This window comes from Falco peregrinus, chromosome 3, assembly GCF_023634155.1.
Source record: "Falco peregrinus isolate bFalPer1 chromosome 3, bFalPer1.pri, whole genome shotgun sequence".
NCBI lineage: Eukaryota > Metazoa > Chordata > Aves > Falconiformes > Falconidae > Falco > Falco peregrinus.
Window position 1 is genome coordinate 111163126 of NC_073723.1, and position 26855 is coordinate 111189980.

Genomic DNA, 26855 nt, shown 5'->3' on the forward strand with positions numbered 1-26855 from the left:
CCGGGGGGCAACCAAGCCACCGGTCTCCTCTGCTCCCTGTACAGTTCTTGTGGACACGATTTGCTGCCGAGCTCCTGGTGAACCCAGCTGCTTCACCGCACGCTGAGCTGGTACCAGTCAAAGGGCACCGATGGACCCTTAACGCTACCGAGGGGTTTGAACCGGAGCCCCATCTTCACTGCTCAACGAGCAGCAGCAAGAATATGGCAGCCACCGTCACCCCCAGGCTCAGCAGAGGGGTGGCCTCAGGGGCAGGAGCCTTTCAAACCAGCGCTACGGGACAGGGCGAGGACATCAGGGTGGAGAGGAGGAGATGCGTGCAGTCAGATGGCACGGTGAGGGGCTGCAAGCCTGCCCCAAGGGGTTCGGTGGGCACACTTGAAGGCACCAGCAGTGGAGTTGACCCAGGAGACAGAGAGTTGGAGGTACCAGCGAGTTTCACTCCAGGCCCTACATCGTTCATCCCATTGCCCCTCTTCTGGGGACATCGGAGGGCTGGGACCCCCATAGTCAGGAGCCCGGCTGCAAGAGGGGAGCTGCCAATCCTCCCCCTCCACATGCCTCCCAGCGGGACCGCACGGGTCCTGCCTGCCCACACCAGCGAGCCTGCTGCTCGCCACAATGCCGTGTTTGTTGCACAACAGAGACCTTTAAACATCAAGGCAACATGACATTTTGGAAAGGAGAGATCTTAATAAGACATCTGAGCTTAATCATTCCACCCCTGTCAGAAATGCGCTGTAATTTATCACCAAACCCAAGCGCGGGGACAACACGGTGCAATGCCATTGAAGTCAATAAAAACAGATGCCGGGCTCTCTATTTCCATTCCCATTCACACGGCATCCCCCAGAGTTTTTATTAGCAATTTATTTTCTATCCCACTCTCAATACATTGGTTGGCTTCGCCGGAGCTGGGCGACTGCTGCTGGAGGGGAAAGGAGCATCGCAGTGACTCCCATGCTGAAACCAGCTCTAGCAGAGACCTCTTTGGAATTACAATATGATAAATATACTTCCAGGTTATTACTCTTTTTGCTAGATGTTGTTCTCTGACCTGTTAGGTCTTGTCCCATTCAGGAAAGCATCTTTCCAGGGAGGCAACGTGAATTAAGCCTGCACTTCAGGGTGCTTTACTAGACTTACTTCCAAGCTTGATCTCAGGAAGAAAAGCAGATGAAACACCAAACTAAGCTTCTGACTGCAGTAGAGCCAAGCCAACTGATAACAAAGCAACCCTACTTTCTAGATTTAAAAACTTGAAAGAAAAAAACCCTGGATTTACAGGGAGCAGCTGGCTATCCTGACTGTCCTGCTCTGGCTACAGGACTGTCTCCTCTCAGTAGCACTCTACTTCATGCCCCGCAGCCACAAAATACCCAACTCCCTCCAGTGGGCTCCCTCCACTGCTGGGTTAAATTGCTTTAAGCACAGTTTAAATCCTCCTGAATTTCACAGGACACCCTGGAGGCATCAAGGCATCACAACACTGACTGAGCAGGGATGGAGGCAAAACACTCTGCTGAGCCAGCAGCCGGAGAAGGCAGAGCTCTTGGCAGAGGTCTCCAGTGCCCCGCAAGGACGACATGGTTCCACCAAAGTCCAGGAGCCAGTTTTAGAAGCTGGGCTATGGTTTCAGCTCCGCCAACCTCGCTCAAAAGCTGAGATGAATGCAGCAAGGTGCTGAGTGCTTGCGTTGGCACAGGCCAGCAAGATCAGCCCGAAGACATGCTCCAAAGCAACCAGGGCTTGCGATCCAGCTTTGCATCGCACTGCTTTTCTCCCCTTCAGTAGGAGCACATTTCCAGGGCCTGATCCATCAAAGCTACTGCACAAAAGCTTTAAGTCTTCAAGGAGAAAAAAAACTTGGCCAACCTGAGGCTTTCAACTCCCCAGGAACAGAGCAAGACCAAGCATGAGCCTGATTTTAATTCTGTTCAGACCCAAAACCCCCCTTCTCTGAGGATTTCCACCCTTTAAAAGTTAATTCCCCAGCAACTTTATTTTAGAGCAATTTTCAGTTCCCATTATGCCCGCTGCGCTGCGTGATAAGTGTGTGGCTCGTCTACTATCTAGCTCTCTCCAGCCTGGGAAGATAGCTCTACTTCTCCCCAGAAGAGCGGAGGTGATGTTAGGAAAGTGGGTCTATGGATTATGATAAGAGAACGGGTGGTTTTATATGCCGAGCAGACTTGCTAACTTCCCTCCCTTTACCTGGCCTTGCGCAGGCTATTTTCCATGCTGCTCTATCTCCTATCAATAGGAAACACTCAAGTGCAGCTGGCGCGTTAGAGCAAAAGACCCTTCTTTTACAGATACTGCATCATCTAAGGCTAATGTAACCATGGGCTTAAAAAATTGTACAGGTAATGGCTTCAAAAAAAAAAAAAAAAATTTAAAAAAAAAGTGTCACGAAGACAGAAAGATTTTAGTTTTAAAGGACAAAGAGGAAAAAAAATAGCAATTTTACTGCTTTAGGAGAAGAAATCCTTTTGGAAGCTTGTTAATTTGTTTTTCCTAATGCTGAGAAGTAACCTGTGAATGTTAAATATCTGCTTATAGGCGGGGGCCCCCAACCCTGCTTTCCATTACACCGGGCATCCATCCAGCCGGAGCAACTGCACTGAAGTCGATGGGTTACTTTGGATTTTGGCCAAAATAATTCAGATCAAAATCTCCTCCCGTGTTTGTGTTAGGGGGACCTGATCCTGCCCTACTGCTGTTCAGGGAGCCAGGTATTACCATTGCTATGCCCTCTTTTGCGTGGGTTTGTCCCTTCTCCCAGTGCAGGGATGGACATCACCGTAGGCTTTACTGGTGCCAGAAACAGGAGGCCACTCTTCAAATGCTCTAAGCACATGAAAGCAAAACAATTAAATTACCTACTTTCAACAGTTTGTCACCTATGTCAAATATTAAAGCAAAACAATTGATTATTGAAAAGAATTAAGAGGGAAGAATAAAAACTCTCCTCTCCTTCCTAATGAAAATTCAGGAAATTAGGATTGACTCTTAGAAAAAAAAAATACCCTCCTGCCTTATTTACTGGTTTTGTCGGTGGATTTTTTTTTCTCCCCTACTTTACGGTGCATTAGTGAGCGGATTGTCTTTCATCTCAGGCCCCTGAACCAGTCTCAACTAAAAGAAATTATGTTTCAAAAAATCAGCACCAAATTAAAGCAAGCCCCCACAAGCTGCACACCAAAAAAATCCATCCTTTGCTTCCTTAACGTTAAATATTACATAACGTTCCCTGTCTTGTTTTTTTTCCCCAAACACTTTTTCAAACTTAAGCCAGTCTGCAAAGGATCTTACGGACTTGGCAGTCAACATCTCAATGCCAGACACAACTAAGGCAAGAACATCTTTGCTGTGCTGTGGTGCAGCAGCGCAAGGAAGATCAGAGACCTCGCGCCCAGGCTCGGCCACGCGCACAAACGACCGATGGATATGGACTCTGCCCGCATGAAGGGGCTTTATCCTACAGCTTGTTCCTACGGACTCCACAGCTGCAGAGCTTCCACCACCCCGTTTCCAACTCCCCATCCAGGTTGGTGCATCAGGGATGGGGAAAACCCATCCAGGGAAAGTTCCCCTGGCCTCTTCTCCCTGCAACAGCAGTTCAGATGTTGATCACCCAGGGTTCCTATTAGATTTCAGTGACAGCCGATTACAATTTTAATATCTGTTTAATTATTCTTCTGCCAACCCAAGCAGCAGCGATTATTGCATGAGATTAAGCACTACAAGGCTGAGCCGCGTGCAAATTTCTTTCTGTGTTTCTGAAGACTTATCTCCTTCAGACAAAAAAATTATGCATTTCTTAGACCAGGATTTTTTCCCCCCTTTAATGTTTTGTATCACTGTGAATTGGTGTAATCACTATTATAGGATGAGAAAAAATGGCTAAAAAAATACAGTTTAAAAGGAAGACAAAACACCACCGAGCCTCACATTAGAAAAGCAAACAGCTTCATCTCAAATTTAGCAAGGTCTTACAATAGCACTCAGAGAAAGCATTTTACAGAAGCAGGATGTACCACTACTGCCTGCATGGGAAGAAAATAATCCCTCATCCCAAGCACTTCTGGGCAGAGATGGAGACAGAGGCATCATTTTCAGGCTCGGCATGCACCATTAATGCAACCAAAGACAGCTCCAAAGTGGAGAGAGCTGCTCTTCTCCATGCAATACTGCCCAAAGTAATGGCACTGCATTAATCTGAATGGATATGGAAATCACCACCTAGATTTAAGTTACATAAAACTAACTAACAGTGGGACTTCCCCCCCCCCCCCCCCCCCCCCCCCCCCCCCGTACACAGTTAAAAAAATACCTGGCCATCAAAGGTATCGTCTACAAGAAATAGCTCAGCATTGCTGAGACTCTTAAGCCTGCAGAGAGTAGCGGGGTGCAGGGGTACACCTGGGCAGGGGGTGGGAGCCCTTAACTTAGTAGCTAATAAAACATTTTCCTCCCTATTGTGGCAGCCTCCTCCCACCTCCTGACCTTTTTCCTCTTAGAGTAATTAGAAGCTACCTGGTGGGAATGAAAGAGGGGAACTGGAGGTTGAGGCGGTGAAGTTTAACCTTTTCTTCCCCTGTGCTCGTCGTTTCTCTCTTTCTCAGCATTGGAAGCATGCAAAATTTAAACTGCCTTTCAGGAAAAGATGCATAACCTCATGCAACTCACACCAGGGAAATTGCAGAATTGCAACTCTGGGAAGTCAGCAGCAGCCCCTGGGAGGCTCTGCAAACCATTGTTGTCCTACAGAGCTCGTGCACAAGATAGCAAGGGGATAACAGAAGAATCACCCTGCTTTTAAAAGCTCCCACCAAAGTTAAATAATAATAAAAAAAATATTTAGCAAAAGTAAGAATTAAACCACTTATTTTTAGGATAAAGCCAAGTCCTTCAACCAGAAGGACTTTGTCTCCTACCGCTGCAATGGAAGTTTGCAAACCAGCCTCCTTTGAAGTAAACCATGTTTAGCGACAACAGCTTGCGTTGGTTTAAAACCAGCTTGTTTCAGGCTCACGCTACTCCCCCAGTGATCTGTAGATTAATATAAAAAAAGTATATAGCTGATACAAGTAACATCCCCAGGGAGCTCAACCATTTCCTGCACTCACATCCTTATCTGCATTGTGATGCTCAGGATTGCCCCAGCACAGAGCTTGAAGCAGAAAAAGCCCTTCCAGCCTGCCTGAAGCCACCTGGAGAGACGTAAACTTACTTACTACTACTTTACTCACTGTAAAACTACTTACTACAGCGTATTGCTTCACCTCAGCTGCCCTCCCAGCACTAACCCGCCACGACCCACCCCAGAAACCCCTACAAGGACAGCAGTAAGTAATCAGCTCAGCCGCAGAAAGTTAAGGATAATACACAAAAAAAACACATTCTTTCAGAAACAAACACTAATCTTTTTTAACTACTTTAATAAAGTTGCTATAGAAGGCCTATCTTGGCTTCAGACATCAAGAACACAAACAGCAAGATGATAAAACTATCAGCTTTTAAAAGAAAAAAGAAAAAAAAAAAGCAATTGCACAGCACTTACCTTAACGTTGTAGAAACTAGCCCAGGAAAAGAATAAATGAAGCTTTCCAGAGCTTACAAGGCTTGATCGCTTCTGCTGCTTCACATATAACTCTCCCTAAGCTTTTGTAGTAACCTTAAAAGTAAGTTTGAAAATTATATGAAGCACTTTACCCAGAACTTTCTTCACCCACAGCGACTACCCCAAATCAGCCCCACAAGTGACCTCATGCAGCCCAGGTGCACCTGCCCCCACTGATTCCACCAGTTCCAGAGAACATTCCAGAACTATAAAAGTCAACAGTTCCTCAAATCCCTTTTCCCAAGCCTAGGCAGCATCCTGGCTTGCAGTCCCTGGTATGTGCTTGCTCTATACCATCAGCTATTTAAGCAAAACAATATTATTGTGTTGTTTTGTTATGTGTAATCCTGAGGTTTAGTGGCTGTAGTTAAGGTGCATAGTGGGATTTTTAATTTGCAATGCTATAATTAAGCATTAGAAAAGGGTTTCCAGCTATTTTTTTTTCTTTTTTTTTTTTATGGCTGTAGCAATGTATTTGTGCAATGTTATAGTTGGCAACACAGCAGCTCTGCTTATACAATACTGGAGTTAAATGCCTGACCTACGCTGAAATGGGAATAAAAAGGAGGTTTTTATGCTGAGATGCTGAGCAATTTGAAGTGAATGGCTTTAAACGAGGAGGTTCTGTGTCTGAATAATGTTGGGGTTACAGCAGCAAGCCTGACATAATTATGTAATTTTTCTGGATGGCTAATAGGGTCTGTGTGAGCTGTGTTATTGTTATTGCTTGATTTCGATCAACACGTGGGGTAGCGGAGTTGTTCTCACTGTGTTTCCACACGGCAGGATGTAAAGATGTGCCGATTTCAAGGTGCCACATGGTTACAGTCGCCTTACGTGTTATATATAGATGTGGAAAAGCACAGTGTTAACTTCTGCCGTTATTCGCTAGCTGCCCTGAATCACCATCTGTGTATTAATTCCTCTTTTCTTGGGAAAAGCCTTTCCCCATCGGAAAGAGAAGCATCTGATACAGCCAGGGAAGCCTTGCTGGATCTTTCATCGCCACCAGCATGAGCTGTCTGGAGATGCTCTGCTTCAGTGGTGCCTCTAAGTGCAGGACTAGTGTTCCTAAAAATCCATGTGTTTAGCAAGGTCTTTCCCTAAATCTCTCCCTTTCCTTGCCTTCAGCCTCCTCCTCATAGAAATCTTGGGTTCTGCAGTTGTCTCAGCTTTCCAAGTCACTCAGGGCTGGGTCTTACCTAATTATAACTCACCCGGTGAGACAGGTAGGCTGGAGCTGGTGCCAATAATTAACTTTATTAATCCCAGCCAGGGTGAAATAGCCCAGCTGTGAGCTGTGGAGGAGAAAAAGGGCTTCTCCTGCCTGCCCCTTTCTCCTCTGCAGTGAGAGGAACCGGTGGTGAAGTGTGCTATGGCTTCAAATCCAAGTCTTTTTCAAGACACAGGTGAGCTGGAAAAAATAAGGGAGAAAGGGAAGAAACCTTTGCAAATGCACTTTTTGATCTACCTTAACAACTGCTATAGAGACTTAAATGGAATTCATTTCTGTGATGAAGGAATTAATGGCAATACGGAGAATCAGGCTCAGGTAGGAGACTTGAATCCAAAGAAGGGAATAAAGCCTTGAAATTCAAATGAAAAATTATTATATAAGCATAAAGGGAAGCTATTTTACACCTGTAAGACTAAATGTATAAATATGAAGCAACTGCTCCCTCTGGGAAGAGGGGATTGTGCTTTTAATTCACCCAGACAAATATGCAGCTTGGTTCCATCTGATTCCTTACACTTCAGGAATAGACCAAACCAAAGCCTTTGTGTTTTCTGCCCTCCGTGCTCCTCATTTCTTGCGGCCGTGGTGGTCCTTCCTGCACCGATAGCCCCCTGGGGCCAGCGCAGGCTATGGGACACAAGCCCTGTGGTCTGGTTTACCTGGCTCTCCAAGGGCTTCCACAAGCTCAGTGTCCCCCTTGGCCACTGTTGCTACACAGGAGATCCAGCTCCCAAAAAATCCAGACAGCTGTAGAAGCACTGAGGATAGCTGGGCTGCTGGAGACAGGCATCCGGGTGGATTTCTTTACCCCCCAGTGTAAGAAAGGAAGAGTGATGTCTTTATGGGGGTGAGAAATGTTCTGGCCCTTAGTACTGGAGTGGGACTAATCTGGGAACAGGTGAGTTATGAGCCAGATAACAAGGGATTTGGATGTATATCCAGTGTGGAGGCAGCTTGAATTATTTGAGGGCAGGTGCTCTGCTCTCTTTTGTAAATCCATCTTTAATGTGCCTGAAGCTGGGTGTCTTGAATAGAAAGGCACCCTAAAATCACAATCTCCCTTACTCTAAGGCTGTCCTTTCCCTCTTAAAGCGTGCTGGTCCCTCGGTGCCCAGCCTATGTTTTCCCCCTGGGACCAGCTGTGTCCCTTGTCACCTTCCTCCAACAGCCTGTTCCCTTGAGATATATTATTTGCTAAGCTCCAGGAAGGTACCAGTTAGGAAAATCCCCTCTTGCACCCTTACTCTGCCCCATGCAGTCATACTCCCTGCACAGTCAGGTTGTATTTCGGTGTGTTATTTCTAACGCCTAACACCGAACAAATCAAATGCGCGGAGGAAAGTGTTCTCCCTGTCTTGAAAAGCCACATGAAATGGGAAGCGAGAGCGGTAGCGGGAGTATAGGAATCCCGTTGTATGCAGGGAAAACCCAATTAGTCTGTGCACCCTGACAAAAGTAGAACTGAGCCTTTTAGCAAGGAGTAGTTAATCTTCTTTAGAAAAACTAAGCAGGGACTACCAGTGGAATAGAAGTTGGTGCGGTACTGTTGAATATCTCTAAAGCCACTTAGAGGTTCAAAGAATGAACAAGGCCATTGCCAGCCTTATTATTTTGATTTGTTTAACGAAAATACTTTGCTCATTCCATAGATGTTATGCTTTGATAAGGTAATTGTTCAAGGGCGCAGCTTACATCCTATTAATACTGCACCCTGGGCAAATTAAACCTGACCCAGTGGAGAGGCAGATCCAAGGAGCCCGGTGCTGGTGTGACACTCCGCCTTTTGTTCAGCATCCTGACAGGGAGTGGAGCTGGAGGAGTTTTATTCTTGGGTTTGGGTCTTGCCTTCTCTGGGAGGGGTGGGGAAAAAAAGAAATGAATCCCTGTGACATGCACAAATGAACAGCATGGCTAACCCAGTTCTTTGGAAGTCTGTAGGGTCAGGGTTGATGGTGCAGGAGTACTCTGCATTAAAAAAAAAAAAAAAAGGGGGCAGCAAACTTCTCCTTTAGAAATAATACTGGAAGTAGAAACCGCTTTCTCCCTGCTTTAGGGCTTCAAAAACCCCATGGTCTGATGGCATGGAACTCCCTTCCTTCCTCAGGAATGAAGTTAGGAGCATCTCTGGCAAATAAGCCAAGCCTTGTCCCCTAAGAAAGGGGAGGAAGGAGGAGAATTGGAGGCCAACGTGCAACCTAAGGGCCATGCCCTGGAGCTGGGGAGCTTTTAAACCTCCCTTTTCTACCTTGTCTTGTCGTCTTCTAACCCACCTGCAACCAAGAGCAGATCTCGGCAATAAATGCAGTCAATTTTTTGCCTATAGCTGGCTGTGGGTGGCTGCCTTGCTTGAGGACCGCTGATACCTGGTGACACTTGGGGTCTTCTGAGACCTGGGATGTGGGAGGGCACTTCTGCACCAGCGGCTCAGGGATGCTGCAAGAGGCTTGCCGTGGAATCGGGCACCAAATGTCTGCACCCAAATTCCATTTGCTTCCTTTAGCAGCTTCTGGGCTCTAATGCAAATAACCAAAAAAAAAAAAAAATTTTTTCTTACGTCAAGGATGGGTGGACTTGGCTTCCCTGGTCCTGGACTAGGAGCTGCTTTGCCAGCCCTCAGCCACCTTTTTAACGAAGCAGTCCATTTTTCCTGAGCCTGCCTTTGCTGCAAATATTCCTTCTCTCCTTTATGGGCTTTCTGAAAAAACAAACACTTCAGGCTGAATGTGTTACTCTTGCTTTCACGATTTTTTCAATGGTCATTTTAAAAAATGCGGAAGTCCCTCAGAAATATTTTTTTTAAATCCCTGGTTTTCAAGGTGGATTTATCGCCCTTTAAAGAGAGATTTATTGGATAATCGCTTAAAAAAATAATGCTTATTACTCCGGGATCTCAAATGGAAAACCTTCCCACATTAGTAATCTTCTTGTAATTGCAGAAGGTAGCAACTTTTCATTAAATAATTCATCCCCGGGCGGTTTTGGTGGGTTTTTCTCTTTTTGCATCCTACTTGTGAAAGGAGGTGGGGGATCATGATCAAATTCTTCAGGTTTTAGATGACCAGATGAGACGCATCTGACTTGTCTTCTGAGGAGATTTCTCATTTCTAGATCCACATCGCTCTAGAAGCAGGACAGCATCCCCCCCACCCCAAAAAAAAAAGTAGGACTTTCTTTGGTGGAAAATCATAATTATTAATGATTGATGATTGGGGCTGCTCTCCTCCGGTGCATTTTCTGGGCAGGTTTAGCTAACCTGTGTGCATCTGGGGTTTTTTGAGTAGAGAATTGGCTGGACAGCCCTTTGCCCCCCCAAGCCTGGGGTGGTTAGCCCCTTCTAAGGAGACATCTAACACCTCACACTTGAAAAGCCCCTTCCTCCTGCGAAGGATGCAAGGGATGGATGCTGCGGTGAGAGATGCTCCTAAAAAATAATAATAAAAAAAACTAAAAAAAAAAAAGCCAACCCCATTCCCTTCTGCTTATGAGCTGGCTTTCAGCACTGATTTACAAGCCGTTTCTCCAAAGGGAATAGCGATATACGGCATTTATCAACCAGAAACATACCTTAGGAAACCATGGAGATGCGCAGGGAAAGGGGGAAGCGGGGAGGAATTCTGCCCCTGTTCCTTTAAGCAGTTACTTGCTCCTTTCCTGATTGATGCTTGTTTTAATCTATTGCTCGCTGCTCCCAGGAGAAAAAAGAAGGGGTCTCTCTTTTGTGAACATGGGTAATGAAGCAGAGCACTGGGCAAAAAAAAAAAAAGGGGGGGGAAAAAAATTTAAAAAAAAAAAAAAATTAAGAGGGGTTCCCTCTTTCTCAGCTGGCTGCTTGGGTGCGCAGGTAACACCCCGGCCCCCAGATCTGCATGTGAAATCGCCATTTCACCCCTGCACACTCCTTAATTGTTAGAAAAATGATTTGTGAAATTGCTTTCCAGCAGGAGTGTCCCCCCCTCCTCTGGCTGTGACAGTCCCCTGGCACCCCCTTAGCCCCCCCTCTCCCCCGAAACAAAATTTGGGGCTGCAGCCACATGCCACAGCATCGCTTAAATAAAAATAAATAGTAAAAATTATTTATATTAAGGTAGCTCTTTGCTTAGTGGCTGCCCGGAGCTGGCAGCAAGTGTTGGAGGAGAAAGTGAAGGGTTTGGGCATTTTTTTTTTTTTTTTGGCTGAAAGTGTCAAATCTTACCCCAATTCGAGGAGGGGGGGAGATGTGAAGGAAAACAACTGCTGTGTTTGATGTGAGAGGTTTTTCTCCCGGCGAGGTAACCCTAGAGCTCGGGGAAGGCAAGGACCCGGGCTCGGGTGCTTGAGTTTAATCTTCCTCCGGTGCTGGGAGAGCAGAAACATTTAATTTTCAACTTTATTCCCAGGCTCTTCACCCCCCATCTAAGCAAATGAAAGGCAAATAATTGAATTACTGCCGCGCTGGAGGAATGCGGTTGAGAAAGGGCTGCGAGCTGGTCCAGCTCAGCCCTGCCCGTTATTTTTCTGCCTAAAACTTAGGGAATTGGCGTTTTTTGGGGCGGGGGGGAGGAGAGGGGGTTGATTTTCGTTTGCTGGAGCCCCGAAGTCAGGGCTGAGCCGGGCTGAGACTTTGGGAGCAACTTGACACCTTGGAAAGAATTTCAAAATTGGTTTTTTTGTGGGTTTTTTTTTTTTTCGGTTCCCCCACACTGTCCCCGTCCCGCGGTTTTTCTGGGGGTTTGGGTGAATTTCAGGCGTGAAACGTGAGAAAAGCAAAGGCGGGTGCGGGTTTAGGCTGAGCTTGGCGGCTGCGGGAGAAGAGGAAGAAGAAGGTGAGCGATGAAGATGTGGCCGGGCTGGGAGGGGTCCAGCCAGGGCTTTAATTTCAAAGCAAAAACCAGCACTGGCGAAGGGGGGGATTAGGGGTGGCGATGCCTTCGGGGGGGGGGGGGGGGGGGGGGGGGGGCGGACAGGGAGGAGATTTAGGGACCGCATTTTGGGTCCAGACAGGTCAGAAGTGTCGCTGGCTGCTTTCTTCCCCCCTCCCGGGATGCTTTTAGGGGAGGGGGAAGAGAAGTTTCCAGCGGTTTGCACGGCAAGTCCTTTTACAGCTGCAAACAAAAGGGTTCGTGAGCCCTGGCGTCATGCCCCGCTGCGAGGAGGATTCCTGCCCCGCTCCTATTTTGGGGGGAAAAACATTGGCTATTTGTTCAGCCCCGACCCGGGTCAGCGAGCGAGCGAGCGAGCGGGCAGTTTGCGGGAGAACAGCGGGGAGCACCGGCCGCCCCACCCCCACCCCCAAACCCCCCCCTTCAAAAAAAAAAAGATACCAGCTGAGCAGCACGGAGCCTGTCTTTTAATTAAAGACGTGATGTTAACGAGGGAGGCGCGCAGGGGGCTACCTGGGGCTGGGGAAAGGAGGCGGTGGGGGCTGCTCAGCTGCTCGCAGACCCCGGCCCGTATAACGGGGGGGGCGGGATGCTGCGGGCCGGCGATGCTGCGAGCAGGGCGGGATGAGCCTCAAACCATCACTGCTGGGCAGAGGGTCCAACCCTCTCCCAGGGGAGTGGAGGAGCAGCTAAGTGGGGGTATTTTATTATTTATTTTATTTTATTTTATTCGGGTTTATTTCATCTATTATTATTTTTATTTATTTGTGGTGTTATTTATTATGTTATTTATTTTATTATCTATATTATTAACACTTTAACCCATACTGCAGCCACCGGACCGGCCTTATCCCGCTGGGACTCGCACAGATGCTCTAGGCATGCCCAACTTTCTTAGGGAAAAAACCCCACCCTATATATATATATTTATATACACACACACACCCAAAAAAAACTTTCCTAAACTTCCTCCTCGCTCCTTTCACCCCAATATATTTTTCAAACAGGGGGAGGGGGGCGCCCAGCTTTCAATCAAAAGGAAGCCAAGCCTAGTAATGAATAATAACATCTTAAAAAAAAAAAAAAAAAAAAAAAAAAAAACCAGGCGGCGAGCCCGTGGCTGCGCGGCGCGTTGGGATGCTGCGGGCTCTTATTGGTCCCTCGGCCCCGCCGTGGTACCCCCTTCCCCGGCCGCGGATAAAAGAAAGGAGCTGGAGCCTATCACAGCTCGCTCGTCCTCCCCACGGCCCCAACTTCAGGCTTTAACAACTTCCAAACCCTCCATCTGACACCCCCCACCCCCCCCCGGCCCCCACCCCCCCGACCACTACTACCCCCCCCCTTCCCCATCAGCAGCATCCCTTAAGCGACCGGCACCAACCACTTTAAAAAAAAAAAAAAAAAAAACAACCACAACAAAAAAAACCAAACGCAACAACAAAATAAGGGGGGAAACTCGGCTCCCCACGCCCCCCCCTCCCCCCCCCCCCCCAGCCCTAAGCCCAGCCCAGCACCGAGGCAACTTTGGATGTGTCTGCTTCTCCCGGCAGTCTGGGTTACATTCCTCCGGAGCGCCCGCTCAGGCCGGTTGTGACATAGCCCTAAAACTTTAAGAGGAATTTCTGGTGGGTGATCCCCCCCTTTACCCACCCACCCCCTTTTTTTTTTTTTTTTTTTTTTCTTCTTTCCTTGGAGCAAAGATTTCTCCCTTGTTTTGCAGCCGCGGGCTGGAAGAGAGAAGCACTTCGGCTCTGAGGAGACACATCCCCGCAGCCCCCCCCGCGCCGCCCCCCCCCGGCTCTCCCGGGGCCAAGGGGTGCCCCCCCGGTTCGGACCGGACCCTCTCTGCTGCCCCGACCCCCACACACACCATGGCAGCTCTGCCCGGGACGGTGCCTCGGATGATGCGCCCGGCTCCGGGGCAAAACTACCCTCGCACAGGCTTCCCCTTGGAAGGTAGGTGGGAAAGCACCCCTCTTCCCTGCTCCTTCGCCAGCACCCCGGGATAACCCGGGAGGGGACGGGATGGGCTGCCGGGGGTGGGGGATGCAGCTAAACTTTGCAGCCGGGCGGGGTTCCCGATCTGAGCATCCAACTTCTCGCTAATATTTAGCCCCTTCCCTTCCCGCTGTAGCGGCTGCCCCCCGCGAAATTACCGGGCTTCGCCTTTTTTTATTATTATTTTTTCCCCCTATTTAAAGTCATTCCAGGCATCCCGCAGATTTTGGGGGCAAATTCTCATGGTTTAGGTTGCTTTTTAGGCTTGGGGTTGGGTTTTTTTGGGGGGGTGGTGTTTGTTGTTTTGTTTTTTTTTTTAAACCCGCAAGTGTCCCGATGCTTTAATCTCCCCGAAAAGGTGGGGAAAACCAACCCAACTCATTTATTTCAACTTTTCTGCGGGAAAATAAGGGCAAAAACCTCTAAACCGGGGGTACTTCCAGCTGCGGCCAGCCGAGATGTCCTTGGCCGGGACTGGCGAGGGGAGAGGGGGGGGACTTTGTAGCTGTCACCTCGCTAAGTGTCATCCCCACCTCGCAGTGCATCAACTTCCCCCGTCATCTGCTTTTTTTTTTTTTTTCCTTTGTGTTACGGGGTTATTATTTCTAGGCACACACCACAAAAAAAAAGGCAAAATTAGAGCAGGACCCCTCTCCCCGCATTTATTAAACAGGAAAATTTCATCCTGACCGTGATCAAGTGGCGAAACTCAAACCTGTGGAAAACCACGCAGGCTGCAAAACATACAAGCTGGGGGGATTTGTTGAAGTGCTTTTCTGTAGCAAATGAAGTAAAACAGACGGCAAGGGAAAGGATCAAAGGATTACAACAATATTTGCACAACATGACTGGGAATAATGAAAAGAGAGAGCGGCCGGCGGTTTTAGTACCTCTTGAATGTAAAATTGGCCACTCGAGTGTTATCTGTCGATAATGATATATCCAGGGAGTGCTGGCCAAGTGACTTGGAATTAGTGGTGCATGATTCTTGTTAAATCGCGAGGCAATTTCTGGAATCGACTTTTCTTTGTATAAAGAGAAAAATCACCCCCCTCGCCTTCCCTGTCCCTCGCCCCCCTCCAGCCTTTCTGCAAATTACCCAGCTGAGTTCTCCCCCCCGCCCCGCCTTTTTTTTTTTTTTTTTTTAATTTCCAGCCTGTGAAATCGCATTAATCTGCAAGATCTACATTGCGAGATATTAAACAAATTGGGGAGGGGGGTTAGGGAGCCGCTGGTCCCCGCTCCGGGCGGGGATGCGCTTTGCAAGGTGTCGGGGAAGCGGCGCTTGCTCCGCACCTCCCCAAGCCCCTTAACAAAACCCACCAAAACCACCACCACCACCACAACAACAACCAAACCTAAACTAAAAAAGCCCCTCGAGGGTATTTAAAAAGCTATTTCCAAAAGTTTGCTGGGAAGCAGATAGCTCCGTAATTTGAAGCAAGCGTAGCGCGCTTTTGGGGGAAATGGGAAGTTTGGGGGGGGCTTTGCCATGCGGGTTTAAATCTTCCCTTATTTAAAAGGTCGGGTATGAATTAAAATATAGGTGTGAAATGCCAAAAATATAGGGATAGAGACAAACGTAGCGGCCACCTCGGAGAGCGGGGTGACGGGCGTGTGGGTCACGGGCTGATTTTATTTTCCATCTATCGCTGGGAAAAGTCTTCCCCGTGCTGCCGGGACAAACACCCGGGGGAATGGGCAAGAGGTTTCTCCCTTCTTCTAAACTTTCAAATACCGGGAGAGAAGCTGAAGATGTGGGGAGGGCTGTGCCCCGTTTTGCTGGATTTTCCTTTCTTTTAACTTTTTTTTCCCCCTTGTTGGGTGTTTTTTTTTTTGTTGTTGGGTTGTTTTGGTTTGTTGTTTTGTTTTTTTTTTTTTCCTTGCTCTCCAGTTTCCACCCCGCTGGGCCAGGGCAGGGTGAACCAGCTCGGCGGGGTGTTCATCAACGGTCGGCCGCTGCCCAACCACATCCGTCACAAGATCGTGGAGATGGCTCACCACGGGATCCGGCCCTGCGTGATCTCCCGGCAGCTGCGGGTCTCCCACGGCTGCGTCTCCAAAATCCTCTGCAGGTACCAGGAGACGGGCTCCATCCGTCCCGGAGCCATCGGAGGCAGCAAGCCCAGGGTGAGTGCAATGCGGGAGCTGAGCTAAACCATCTCCTGATGTTAAAAAAATGAAATATTTCTTTGGAGGGGTGGGGAGTGTATTAAGATTTTCAAATGGGTACGCAGGGAAAAACGGGGAGGAGGGGAAAGGGCTTTAATAAAGCTGCAATTTTCAGGCTCGGATGGGTAGAAACCAGTGCCGAGTTGAAGGCTATGAATAAATTAAAGTGATTTTTTTTTTCTCCTGTGCAACAAGTGGCGCGCGTTCAAGCATTTGCTTCGGCCCCGGTGTGTGGGGAGGAGGCGAGCCGGGATGTTTTGGGGAATAATAAATCCCTGGGTGTATATAACCTCACTAAAAATAGCGTCCCCTGCACCCCCTCCCTGCCTCCTTCTGCCCCTGGGGCTCAGGATAAGTCCATCCTGGGTGATCTCTTTGGCCCCCAAAGGATCTACTTTTAGGATGGCCAACATTTGGGAAAGGAGGGCCTTTCCCCAGCTTAATTTTCCTCCTTTTCCCCCTTCCAGATACTTATTCTCAACCCCAAAACTAGCAGCCAGGGCAAGGAGGATTGCACTGAGCTGAACACCTTTTCTTTTTCAATTAAAAGCGCTTTTTTTTCTCTCTCCCCTCTCTCTGCACACGCGGGCACACACCGGTGTCCCTTGATCACAAAAGCAGGTTGCAACTCCCGACGTAGAGAAGAAAATCGAGGAATACAAACGGGAAAATCCTGGGATGTTTAGCTGGGAGATCAGAGACAGGCTCCTGAAGGATGGGCACTGCGACCGGAGCACCGTGCCCTCAGGTGAGAAGGCAGCTTGGCCAGAAGGACACCCTGATACCCATAGGAACATGGAGGGAAATTATTATCGCCACCAAAAATGTTTCCAGAGGCTACAGCCATCCTCTCAGCCTCTGCTTTGATAAGGGAGGAGGGGGAAAAACCCACCTCAAGCAAACCCACAGCAGCAAATAAACAGCAGGTGAGGGGGTGTTGTGCCCTGGCCGCGCTGCAGTCTGCTGGCAAAACACACACAAACAAACCAATTTTCCCAACTTATTCCAACTCCCTTGAAAGCCAGGTTCTCTTGATACAGAGGGAGCCGGCATGCAGGCAGACCCCAGCTCTGGCGTTACAGGGGACCCTGGTTGCCCTGCTGGGACTTGCTTCCTCAGTGAGGGCTGCAAAGTGGCATTTCCATCGGCCAGGGATCCCCATCGCCCGAGGAAAGATACCCCGTACCCCAATACTGGGCCTGCGGGGGTGTGCTTAGGGTCTGCTGAGCTCTTTAGGTCCTAGCTGTGAGTTCCTCTCTGTTTTGGGGGGGCTGAGACTCCTCTGTAGGGCACCTCTCCCCCAAATCAGGACAGGGCCCATGTCTGAATCCAGGCTGTGAGGTTCTGTCTGGGACTGGGGTGGTAGGTGGGTATCGGGGGGCCCTTTCCCTGTTACAAAGACGGTGGTAACCCTGGGGGTGCACACTCTGGGGTGTCCCACCGGCTGCGATGCTCCCTGGGGTGTTGCACACAACCGGGTGCCGCTTGTGCCAAGCGTCTCAAGGGGACGGCGACAAGTGCGTCCAACTTTGGGCATCCACCTTGGCACCTGAGTGAGCTCAGGGATGTTTTGGAAGGCACAGAGGACCAGGCAAGTGTGTACCCCTGGGAAAAGGGGGTGCGGGTGCCCTTCGTGCATGTGTGAGGCCTCATGCCCAAGTCGTGTGGCCCCAGCTTGGGTTTTCCTGGCCAGCTCCCACCTTGCCTTCCCAGGCAGCTTATACTTGCCTTTTTGTCTTTGACTGTCTGAGGTTTAGTGAGTTCGATTAGCCGTGTGCTACGCATCAAATTCGGGAAGAAAGAGGAAGAGGAGGATTGTGACAAGAAGGAGGAAGATGGAGAGAAGAAGGCCAAGCACAGCATAGACGGCATCCTGGGTGACAAAGGTAAAGGTGGCTGTGCGTGCCCCAGGGCTGGGCTGGAGGGGACATTTGGGAGAGGGGACGTGTCGCTCCCTACCAAGAGTAAGATGGGATGGCTCCAGAGCCTCTTGCATTTGTCCTTTTGGAAAATGAGTGATGGCAGAGCGGAGGGTGTGATGCAGGGCCCTGGGAGGGGACGGTGGTACCCAGCCCTGCGGGCTGAGGATGCTTTCCCAGGAGGAAGAGCTGTTGGTGTTTTGCTCTGGATCAATTATTTATAAAGGGGGAAAGGAGATGGCAGGGGCGAGGCATCTCTGATTCCTAAATGAATTTGTTAAACAGATTTCTCTCCTGCTCTCTAAGTGGTCCCCTGAAACACGGGCTGACAGTTGACCGATTTGGCCAATCAATATCAATTAGAGAAGCAAAGATCGGCGCTGCGCTGGGGCTGCCGCAGAGCCACCGGCGCTGGGGAGGTGCAGAGGGGAGGTAGGGGATCCTTGGATCAGAGGAAATGGGGGATCTGCACCCCTAAATGGAAGCTGGGTAAACAAATCTGGCTTTTGTGATGAAAGGCTTAAGGCCAGGCTGGCAGTGGGGGAGAGCAAGGGCCCTGTTATCGTCTCCCACAGTTGGCACTTCCATCTCATGGGAGGAAAAATTAAACTTTTTCAAGCTCCTGTGCTGGAAATGTGGGGTGGGGGATGAGGCATGGCCGGAGCCAGCCATTGTGGCACTTGTAATTTGATTTTTGGCAAGTTCAGTGGAGGCTGAAGTTCCCCTTCCCCCCCCCCCCCCCCCAAAAAAAAAAAGGGGGGGGGGGGGGAGAAAGGTGGCATTTTTAGGAGGCATAATTGAGGTTTATCAATGAGTGTGTTTGCAAAGAAGGGGAAGTTTTGAGCAATGGGAGGGAGGAGCTGCTGTATCAGCCTGGGCAGAAAATTATTTCCTCGTGTCGCAGAGCTCAGCGCTTCTTTTGGTGGGGAAATGGCAATTATCCAAGTCTTGGGGACGGGCATCAGGAAATTGGGGGTTGCTATTTTTCTCCAAAATTGATGGTAAAATGGCGATGGTCCGGGCCTGTCAGGGTTGTGTCGGTTGGTGTTTTGGGGGATTTGTGATATCGTCAGTGTCGGGCCAAGAGGGACGGGGTGAGAGGTATTTTCCACATGGAGAGGGTCTCCAGCCCAGGGGTGGGAAGCAGGGAGGGATTGCTCATAAAGTTTCTCAATAGCTACAAAGTTTTCCTCATTTTGGGAAGGCCTGGGTGAGTGGGGAAATACTAAAGTGGGGGGAATTTGGGGCAAGAAAAAACTTCTCCGTGTCACCATCAAACGTTACTGGGAGTTTTAAATGAAGGTGCACAAAAGGGGTTTCTTTAAGGATCTGATCCTTTTTTTTTTTCCAACCTTGAAGATGAACTTCACTTACAAAGACCTTCAAGTCTATTGAAGCTTTATAAGTAAAAGATTCCTGACCACAAAAGCAAACAGTAGAAGAAGAGGGGGGGGAAAAAAAGAGAGGAAAAAAAAAAGGGGGGGAGAGAAAGGTGGGGGAAAAGGGGGGGAAAACCCTAGGCTGCCTTAAAAATGGAGTAAAGGGATGGGGGAGGGAGGGCTTGTCTATTCTCATTCAAAATTCTGCAAGGAGGAGAAAAAGTTTGGACAAAGGGCCAAGGAAGGGAAGAAAGGGAGATAAATTATTCAAAACTCCCTGCTGTTAGATAGTTTTGTAATATTATAGGACCGTCTGTTGGAAAAAGGATAGCCGTTGGACGTTGCAAAATGTTGCTTGTGATTTGGAAACAGGCGATGCTCATCTTGCAAATCGGGGCTATTGTGTCCGCGAAAAGCTCCCCCCCATCACTTTGGGGTGTTTTTAATTGGGGGTGGGGTGGGGGGTGTTTGTCGGATTTTTGGGTTTAAGATTTATTTTATTAGAATCTCACCGCTTGAAAAAAAAAAAATCGTTTTAAAACTGCTGATTTATTATTTTTTTCCCTTGTCCGTGCGTGTTTTCCCCATCACCACCCCCAAAAAAGAGTGAAGGAGCCGGAGGCTTTTGATTCATTAATAACATGCAGAAGTGCGTGTTAATAAGCAAAACAAAACGCTCTCTTCTTCCTCCATGGGTAATATCGCGGACAAATAAATCACGAGCCCCCATTTCTTTATGAAACCAGCCCGGTTTGAATCGAGGGCTAATTTGGGCAAATTCCTGATGCCGGAGCCCGCGGAGCACCGCGGTACCCCCCGAGCGCGCAGGCTCCGCACCCTCTCCCATCCCTTGAGATAAATCCCCATTTATCAGTCGTTATTATTTTTTTTTCTTCCCCCGCAATCGCGCCTTGAGTCTGTAGACTGCGGAGAAATCACCCCAAAAAGGCTCCGATTTGGGGGTTTGGCGGGGGGGAGCATCAGGCGCAGAAGCGGCGAGTTGGCAGCGGGTTGGGTCCTGCGCCGCGATCCCCCAGATAAAATGCGATTAAAAAATAACCATTCATTTTTTTAAAATTTACTGCCGTCAATGTATATATTTTTCGCGTCCGGAAAAGTTTTAATGGCCCTATTAAGGTAATTGATGATTCAGCTTGTAAAAGACTCGGAGGCGGTGAGTGTACATTGTATATTTTTCATTTTAATTTCCCCCCCCCCCCCCCCGGAAAATAATAGTCTTTAGCGATTTATTCTCCCCCTGCCCCCCCCAGTCCTACCGATTTTCCTGGTCTGCAATGAAATAAAAATAGTAACGCGCTTCTGACACTTGTTCTCTAGCTCTGTTTTTACGGAGTGGGTTTGAGTTTTGTTTGGGGGGTTGTTGTTTTGTTTCTTTTATAACGCGTTTTTATTATTATTGCGGATGGGAGGGAGAGGGGGGAAACTTTGTTTTGGCCTTTTTGCTCTTGACAAACGCCTTTGCTCCATTTGCGGGTTCTCCTTGCGGGGAGCCGGAGGAAGACAGCCCTAAATGCTCTCTCTTTTTAAGTGTTAAAGAAAGCTTCCACCCTGCGCCTGTTTCTTTCTATCGTCTCTGCTTGGCATTTAATAATGTTAAGACTTATTAGAGCTGGTAATGAAAACTGTGGCTGTTGAATAGGGAGCTGTGTTGGAGAAGGGTGTAATAGCTCCAAGGCATGCTAAGAAATGTATTTATCCCCAATCAGTACTCACTCTCTGAGTTCCCAGCACAAACGTTAAGTTGAAGGGTTTTAAGGCAGATTAAATTGAGCCTTTATTTCTTTGGCACTTTCATCTTTAAACGGCTCACTCCAGCTAGCCCCTGGGCATATATTCATGAGGCTTCACTTTATTTTTTTTTTATTTTTTTATCCTTGTTAAGACGGAGTTGTTATTATTTTTGGTTGTTGTTATTTATTATGACTGGTGGGGTTTATTAGGGAGGGTCACGCGTGGGTGATGCGCTGTTCTCCCACACCCCGCAGATCCCAGGTGCTGGGTGGGGATGGGGGGGTCCTTTGGGCAACCCCAAACCTAAGGGGGTGCTGGGGAAGGTGCTCAGGCGCTTCGTGCTGGAGGGGCGGGGGCGAGGCCTCATCCTGGCGGGGTATTAATTGCAACCAGACGCGGGTGAAGGGGAGGGGGGACGGTGTGTGTCGGTGGGGTTATGGGGAAGGCGAAGGGAGGAGAGGGAAGTTCGGCAGCTCGCGTGTCACGCCACGGTCACGGGTGGGGGCAGCCGGTCCTGCGCCCTGTACCGCTTCGGGATGCAGAGCAGGATGCCGTTGAAGGATGCTCAGGGCTTGGGCGGGTGCTGGCAGGGTACCGAGGAGGGGGGGGGGCATCGGGTTATGTCTGGAATGAAAACAGAGATTTTAAATTAATTTATTTCTCTGAACTCCTCTTGATTGCACGGACTTTCTCCCAACGATCGATTTTTGCCTTCGATAACCCACCCTCCGCCCCCGTGGCCAGCGTGGAAAATAATGCATAGGGTGGGAAAGCCGGGAGGGAAAGGCGAGGAATGGAGGGTGTGTGTGTGTATTTTTATGGAGGTGGGAAAGGCGTACAGGTGCGAGCAGCAGTGGGGGGGTTGTTCGGACCCTTGGAGGTGATAACAATTTAATTTGGTAGCAGCCGCTGCTGCTTATATAGGGGTTTGGCGGGGAGGGAGCTGTTTGGACTGGGTGTGCAAGGTCCTGCCAAATTTAATTAGGCTCGGAGAAGGGCTAGGGGGAAAGAGGGGGGACCCCCCCCACACCTGGAAAGGGGCTTTGTTTCCCAAGCTGGGGGTGCGGGGGTGGGAAGAGGGGATATGGAGTCAATTTATCAGCAAACAATCTGCATTGATTTAAAACCAACAAGCGCTTTCTCTGTAAATGTATGTTTAGAAGGGAGATGGGGGGGGGGGGGGGGGGGGGCGAGAATAGACACTTCATCAAATCAAGGGATTACGAAAGGTTGGCAATCTAATCAAACAGAGACCAGGCGGGATTTGTGAGTGTTGCGAGTGGGATCAGCTCTAATAATGGGGGGCAGGAAAGAGATAGGGTAGTGCTCAAGCAATTCATTGGCTTTAGGCTGAGTTGATTCTGTGCATATTTCAGGGAGAGAGAAGAGGGAAAAGGAGAAGAAGAGAGAGAAAAAAAAAAAAAAGAGCAGGGGAGAGGGGAGAAGGAAAGGGGGGGCCTGGATGTGAGCCACACACGGAGACTTACATGTACAATAAACACAGATAACAATTACAAAGGCAAACAGTGGCTTTTGGGAACAAGTAGCTGCAGAACCTGGTCTACATAAACAAAGTAGGCAAATGTTTGCAAGATAAACTCCTTCCTAAATCAAGTGTGACGGGAAGGAGAGAAGAGAGGAGGAGAGATAAGGTTGGAAGGGGGAATAAACGAGTATAATCTAATACAAGACGTTTTAAAAAACAAACTTAAGACAAGGATGCGGGGAGAGAGGTTCAATTATACAGTAGGAAGTGAAATAATATAAGGGAGATCGTTTGTGATCCAGGGTTTGTTTGGTTTTTTTCCTTTTCTACATAGCCCCCCCCCTCTTCTTTGGGGGAGAAGAATAGGTTCAATTACAGAGCGGGGAAAATATAAGGGAAATATTGATATCAGAAGCGCTGGCTGGCAGGTGGGGTGCCCGGGGTTCAGTTCGGTCGGGAAAGGGAAATACATTCTAGGCATTATAATCTATAAATTAAAGGTGGATGGTAGATTACATTGTACTGGGAGGGTTAGGAAGTAGATATTTGGCGATGCGGGGGAGATGGATGCCGTGATAGAGAAGGAGAGGAAGGAAGCTGGAAGGTCTATTTCTAATCCCAGGCTTCGCCCGTAACTGGGGTAGGAGAGAGGAGGCAGAGATTTAATTAAGCAGCAGGAAGGCCGTGAGAGAAATGTGTGATCCAGGTGTGTGCAGGGGTTGTTCGGAAACAAACAGATCTCCCCAAAAAAAGCCTGCTCTTAACCCCCAAATAATTTAAAGAAGTAGTTTAAGGCTGTGTTGGGGCTTATTCTCTTTTATAGAGATATGTATATATGGATCTTTCCAAATGAGAATTGTATATAAGAGGGGAGAGACGTGTCTGCAGTGTGGTTAAAGGAATTAGATAATTACCAGTTTGAAATAAGCCTGGTTATAAAAAAAGGGAGAGAGAGAGAGAGAGACACTGAAAAGATGAGACGGGAGAACACTTCAAACGAATTCATCATCTGGAGTGGTGAAGGGAGATTTAGAGACAGTATTGGGAAGTTATTTAGATATTAATAACATATTTTCCTGAGGCGTCAGGAGTGCCTCCATACGCACTTTTTTCTCGCAGCTATTTGGCTGGTGAAATATGGGAGACCCAAATGTTGGGAAGAGATAACACAATCAAGCCTAGCCCTGGTCCTGTGACTGCATCATAGCATTAAACCCGGATTAACCTCCCCTTTCTCCCCCCTCCCCTCTCCCCGTCCCCCCCGTCCCCCCCCACCCAAGCCCCCCCGAGAAGCTTTCCAAATTTTTCAGGGGAATTTACATGGCAGGATTTTAAAGCACATATAACACTAGCCTTAAAGCTGTAAGGTACTTACTCGAGCATTAGGGTAAGGCGGGGGGGAAGTATCTTTCTGAAAATTACGTTTGCTACAAAAGAAATAAGCAAATAAGGGACCCTCTTAAGACCTGAGCTTTGGAGATATTATATATTTATAGAGTCTATTCTTAAATATATATATATATATAAAGAAGCCCATTTCAGTCATCTGCCACATTTCTCTCCACTGCTGGGTTTTGCTTTTTTTTTTTTTTTTTTTTTAATTTATTCTGAACTTCAGTCTGATTTGGGCTCTGGGTAGGGGTTTTTTTGTTTGTTGTTTGTTTTTTTGGGGGTTTTTGGGTGGGGGAAGAAGCTGGGGGGATCCCAGGCCTGGAGGCAGCAGAAGGCTCCGGGACAGGGAGGGGGAAGCCCTGTGTTCCCGAGTGGGAGCTGCTCATGCCCGGCCGGGCATCGCTTCCCCCTCCCAGGAGCCTGAAGATGCAGGTGGAGCAAGCAGAGCCCTCGGGGGCTGGATTTCGGGGGGGCTCCTGGTCTCCCCCTCCCCTATCAGCCCAGGAAAAAAAAAGAAATGAAGGAGTTGGGAAGCGCAGGTGCAGCTCACGGAGGGAGGAGAGGTTGGGGTGGGGATGCGGCTTTGCCGGCGTGCCCTGGGGTGGGAGGTTTGCTGCATCCCCCGCCCCCCCCCCCCCCCCCGGCCTCCCAGCTTGTTCCCCCCCAAAAAAAAGCCCTCCTCCTTCCCAGGTCATCCCGACCCGAGGATGGTACCCGCTGGGGAGGGCTCCGCCTGTGCGCTCGCACTTTGCATGATCTTGCCACAAAAGAAATTAGATGTCAGCTAATGCATGTTTATAAAGACATTTGTCACCCGGAGTTGGGGAGAAGTGGGGAAGAGATACGGAGGTGTGGGGGAGGGGCGAGGACCGGAATCGGAGCTTTTTTTTTTTCTTTTTTTTTTTAAAGGCAGACTATGAACGTGCAAGTGATGGTGATAAGATTTTGGGGGTACAGTCTGGGGCTGCCCCCCTGCACTGGAGCGGACCTCAGGGCTGTCGGAAGGGAGAGGGAGGATTGTAGCTCCTTGGAGGGGCTGGGAAGGGGGGGAGAAAAAGTAGGTGAGGAAAAGTAGAGGCAGCTTGAGGAAATTGAGAAGCTTATAGTCTTTGATCCTTGGATGCTTTTCCTTATCAGAAACATTTGTGGTGACACCGGTACAAAGGAAGTTCATCATATTACAGACTGCTAGGGCTGCTTGCAGGAATCACTGTCTATTAATTAGCAGGCGCTCTGTCTTGTGGGACATACTAGATCTGAGGCTACATATTACTTGCTTGGATGGCTCTGGGTCCTGTGATGAATTGTTGTAAAGGGGCCGTTGCTGTTTATAGGCTCTGCAGGGATAGCCAAGGCAGGGGGGAGGCGGGGAAGGACCCTCGGCTCATTCATGAAATATATCTATATCTATCAATCTATAGCCGGAGATGGGGAGGGAGAGGGGAAGGGGGTCGCTCATTCATGAAGTCTGTGGCTGGGGAGACATCTTAGCTCATCCATTTTGTGCGCGGCTGCGGTCCCGGCCGGGGCCTTGCGCAGCTCTGGGGCTCCCGGAGGGTTTGGGGCTTGAGAGGAGGGAAAGGGCTTTAAATAAATAAATAAAATAAATAAATAAAGTAAAAAAACCTAGCCAAGTCTTCCTAAAGAGAGGACAAGTGACGCGAGGAGGTCGCGCTGGAAATGGAACGTTTCCCTCCCCTCAACAGCATCCCACCCGAGGGATGCTCCCCTTGCACCTCCACCTGTCAACGTTAAAAAAAAAGGGGGGGGAAAGAGCTGGGGTTCAAAGAGGTGGCTGCCTCTTCTATGGCTGCTCGGCCCCCCGCTGCCCTGCCCCGCTGGAGGTGGGCTGGGAGGAGGCGGGGAGGGCGCGGAGGGATGCTCCACAGCCCCGAGGGATATTTCGGGGGGGCTCGGAGGAGGCAGGGGAAACACGAACTATTTTTACACCCGCTCCCCCCGCTTCGAGCTGGCCGTCCGCTGCCCCCGGGCTCGCTCCTGCTCTCTGGAAGAGGGAGGAAAAACCCTTCTTGGTTTTCACTCTTGTTTTGGGTTTGGTGTCCGTCGTCCCCGTCCCCCCGCCCCCCCGTCCCCCCCCCCGCGTTGTTGCTGTTGCTAAAATTGGAAGGCAGCACTCTGCCTGACCCTGGGGAGGGGGCTGAGGGCAGGGCTGCCGGCGGGGCTCCCCTCGGGCGAGGTGGGGGCGGGGGGGGGACGACACCCGGCAGCCTTCAGCCTTCACTGCCGCCTTTGTCCGGAGACCCTAAAGACCGCGGATCAAAGTGACCTGGTGGCATCTTTAAAAGAGGGAGAGGGGAAGCGCAGAGCCGGGGGAGCCGCTTATGAAACCGCGGTGCCCAAACCTGGGGGGGGGGGGGCGGCTGTGTCCCCAGAAAATGTTATTTCCCTGTTTTCCAAGGGAAGGGGGGAAACCTGCCCCACTGCGGTTTCCACTGGCGTCCAAATCTAGAGTGGAGGGGAAAGTCCGGAGCGCCAGCAATTCTGTAATTTATTTATTTATTTATTTCGTTTCCCATTATGGGGACTAATCGATTTGCATTTTTATTGGGAATTAAAGGAGAGAGAGGAAAGTTGACTCGACAGGATTGCTCAATGAGAAGCTGCTTTTGAGCAACTCCCCTCCGAGTGGAGTTAAAAATATTCGGGTGATTTTCGCATCGCCTAAAGTTAGAAGGGTCCTTAAATAGTCCGTGAAACTTCCCACTGTTAAACAACTTCGTAAAGATTTTTTTTTTTCTTGTAAAAAAATCATACCAGATCCTCGTCTTGCACTTTAATAAAGATCCACTGGCTGCATTATTTTGCATTTTTAAATGTATAAGCATCTTTAAAAGGAGAGGGGGAAGGTACAAAGGACACTTCGATGTCGAGGGATATTCAGGGGACAGTCATGTTTAAATTCGCTACAATTGTCTCCGGCACATTTGATTGCTTGGAAAAAGAAAGAAACACTGACATGAATAGGAATGGGGGCTGGGGGGGACGGGATTAATAGCCCCCAACCTTTGTATGGT

The 26855-nt window shown here is 49.0% G+C and overlaps 1 protein-coding gene across 4 annotated transcripts in view; it reads left to right on the forward strand.

The window, feature by feature from the left end:
• Positions 1-13593: 13593 nt before the first annotated feature.
• Positions 13594-26855, forward strand: part of PAX7 (paired box 7) — a 100470-nt gene continuing 87208 nt past the window's right edge. For 2 of the 4 annotated variants that reach the window (XM_055799857.1, XM_055799860.1), the window contains exons 1-4: positions 13594-13678; positions 15615-15850; positions 16511-16640; positions 17650-17778. In XM_055799857.1, the coding sequence (XP_055655832.1) occupies positions 13594-13678; positions 15615-15850; positions 16511-16640; positions 17650-17778 (580 nt within the window). Of the gene's footprint in view, positions 13679-15614; positions 15851-16510; positions 16641-17643; positions 17779-26855 lie in introns of all 4 variants that reach the window. The other 2 variants (XM_055799858.1, XM_055799859.1) reach the window with 2 other exon arrangements.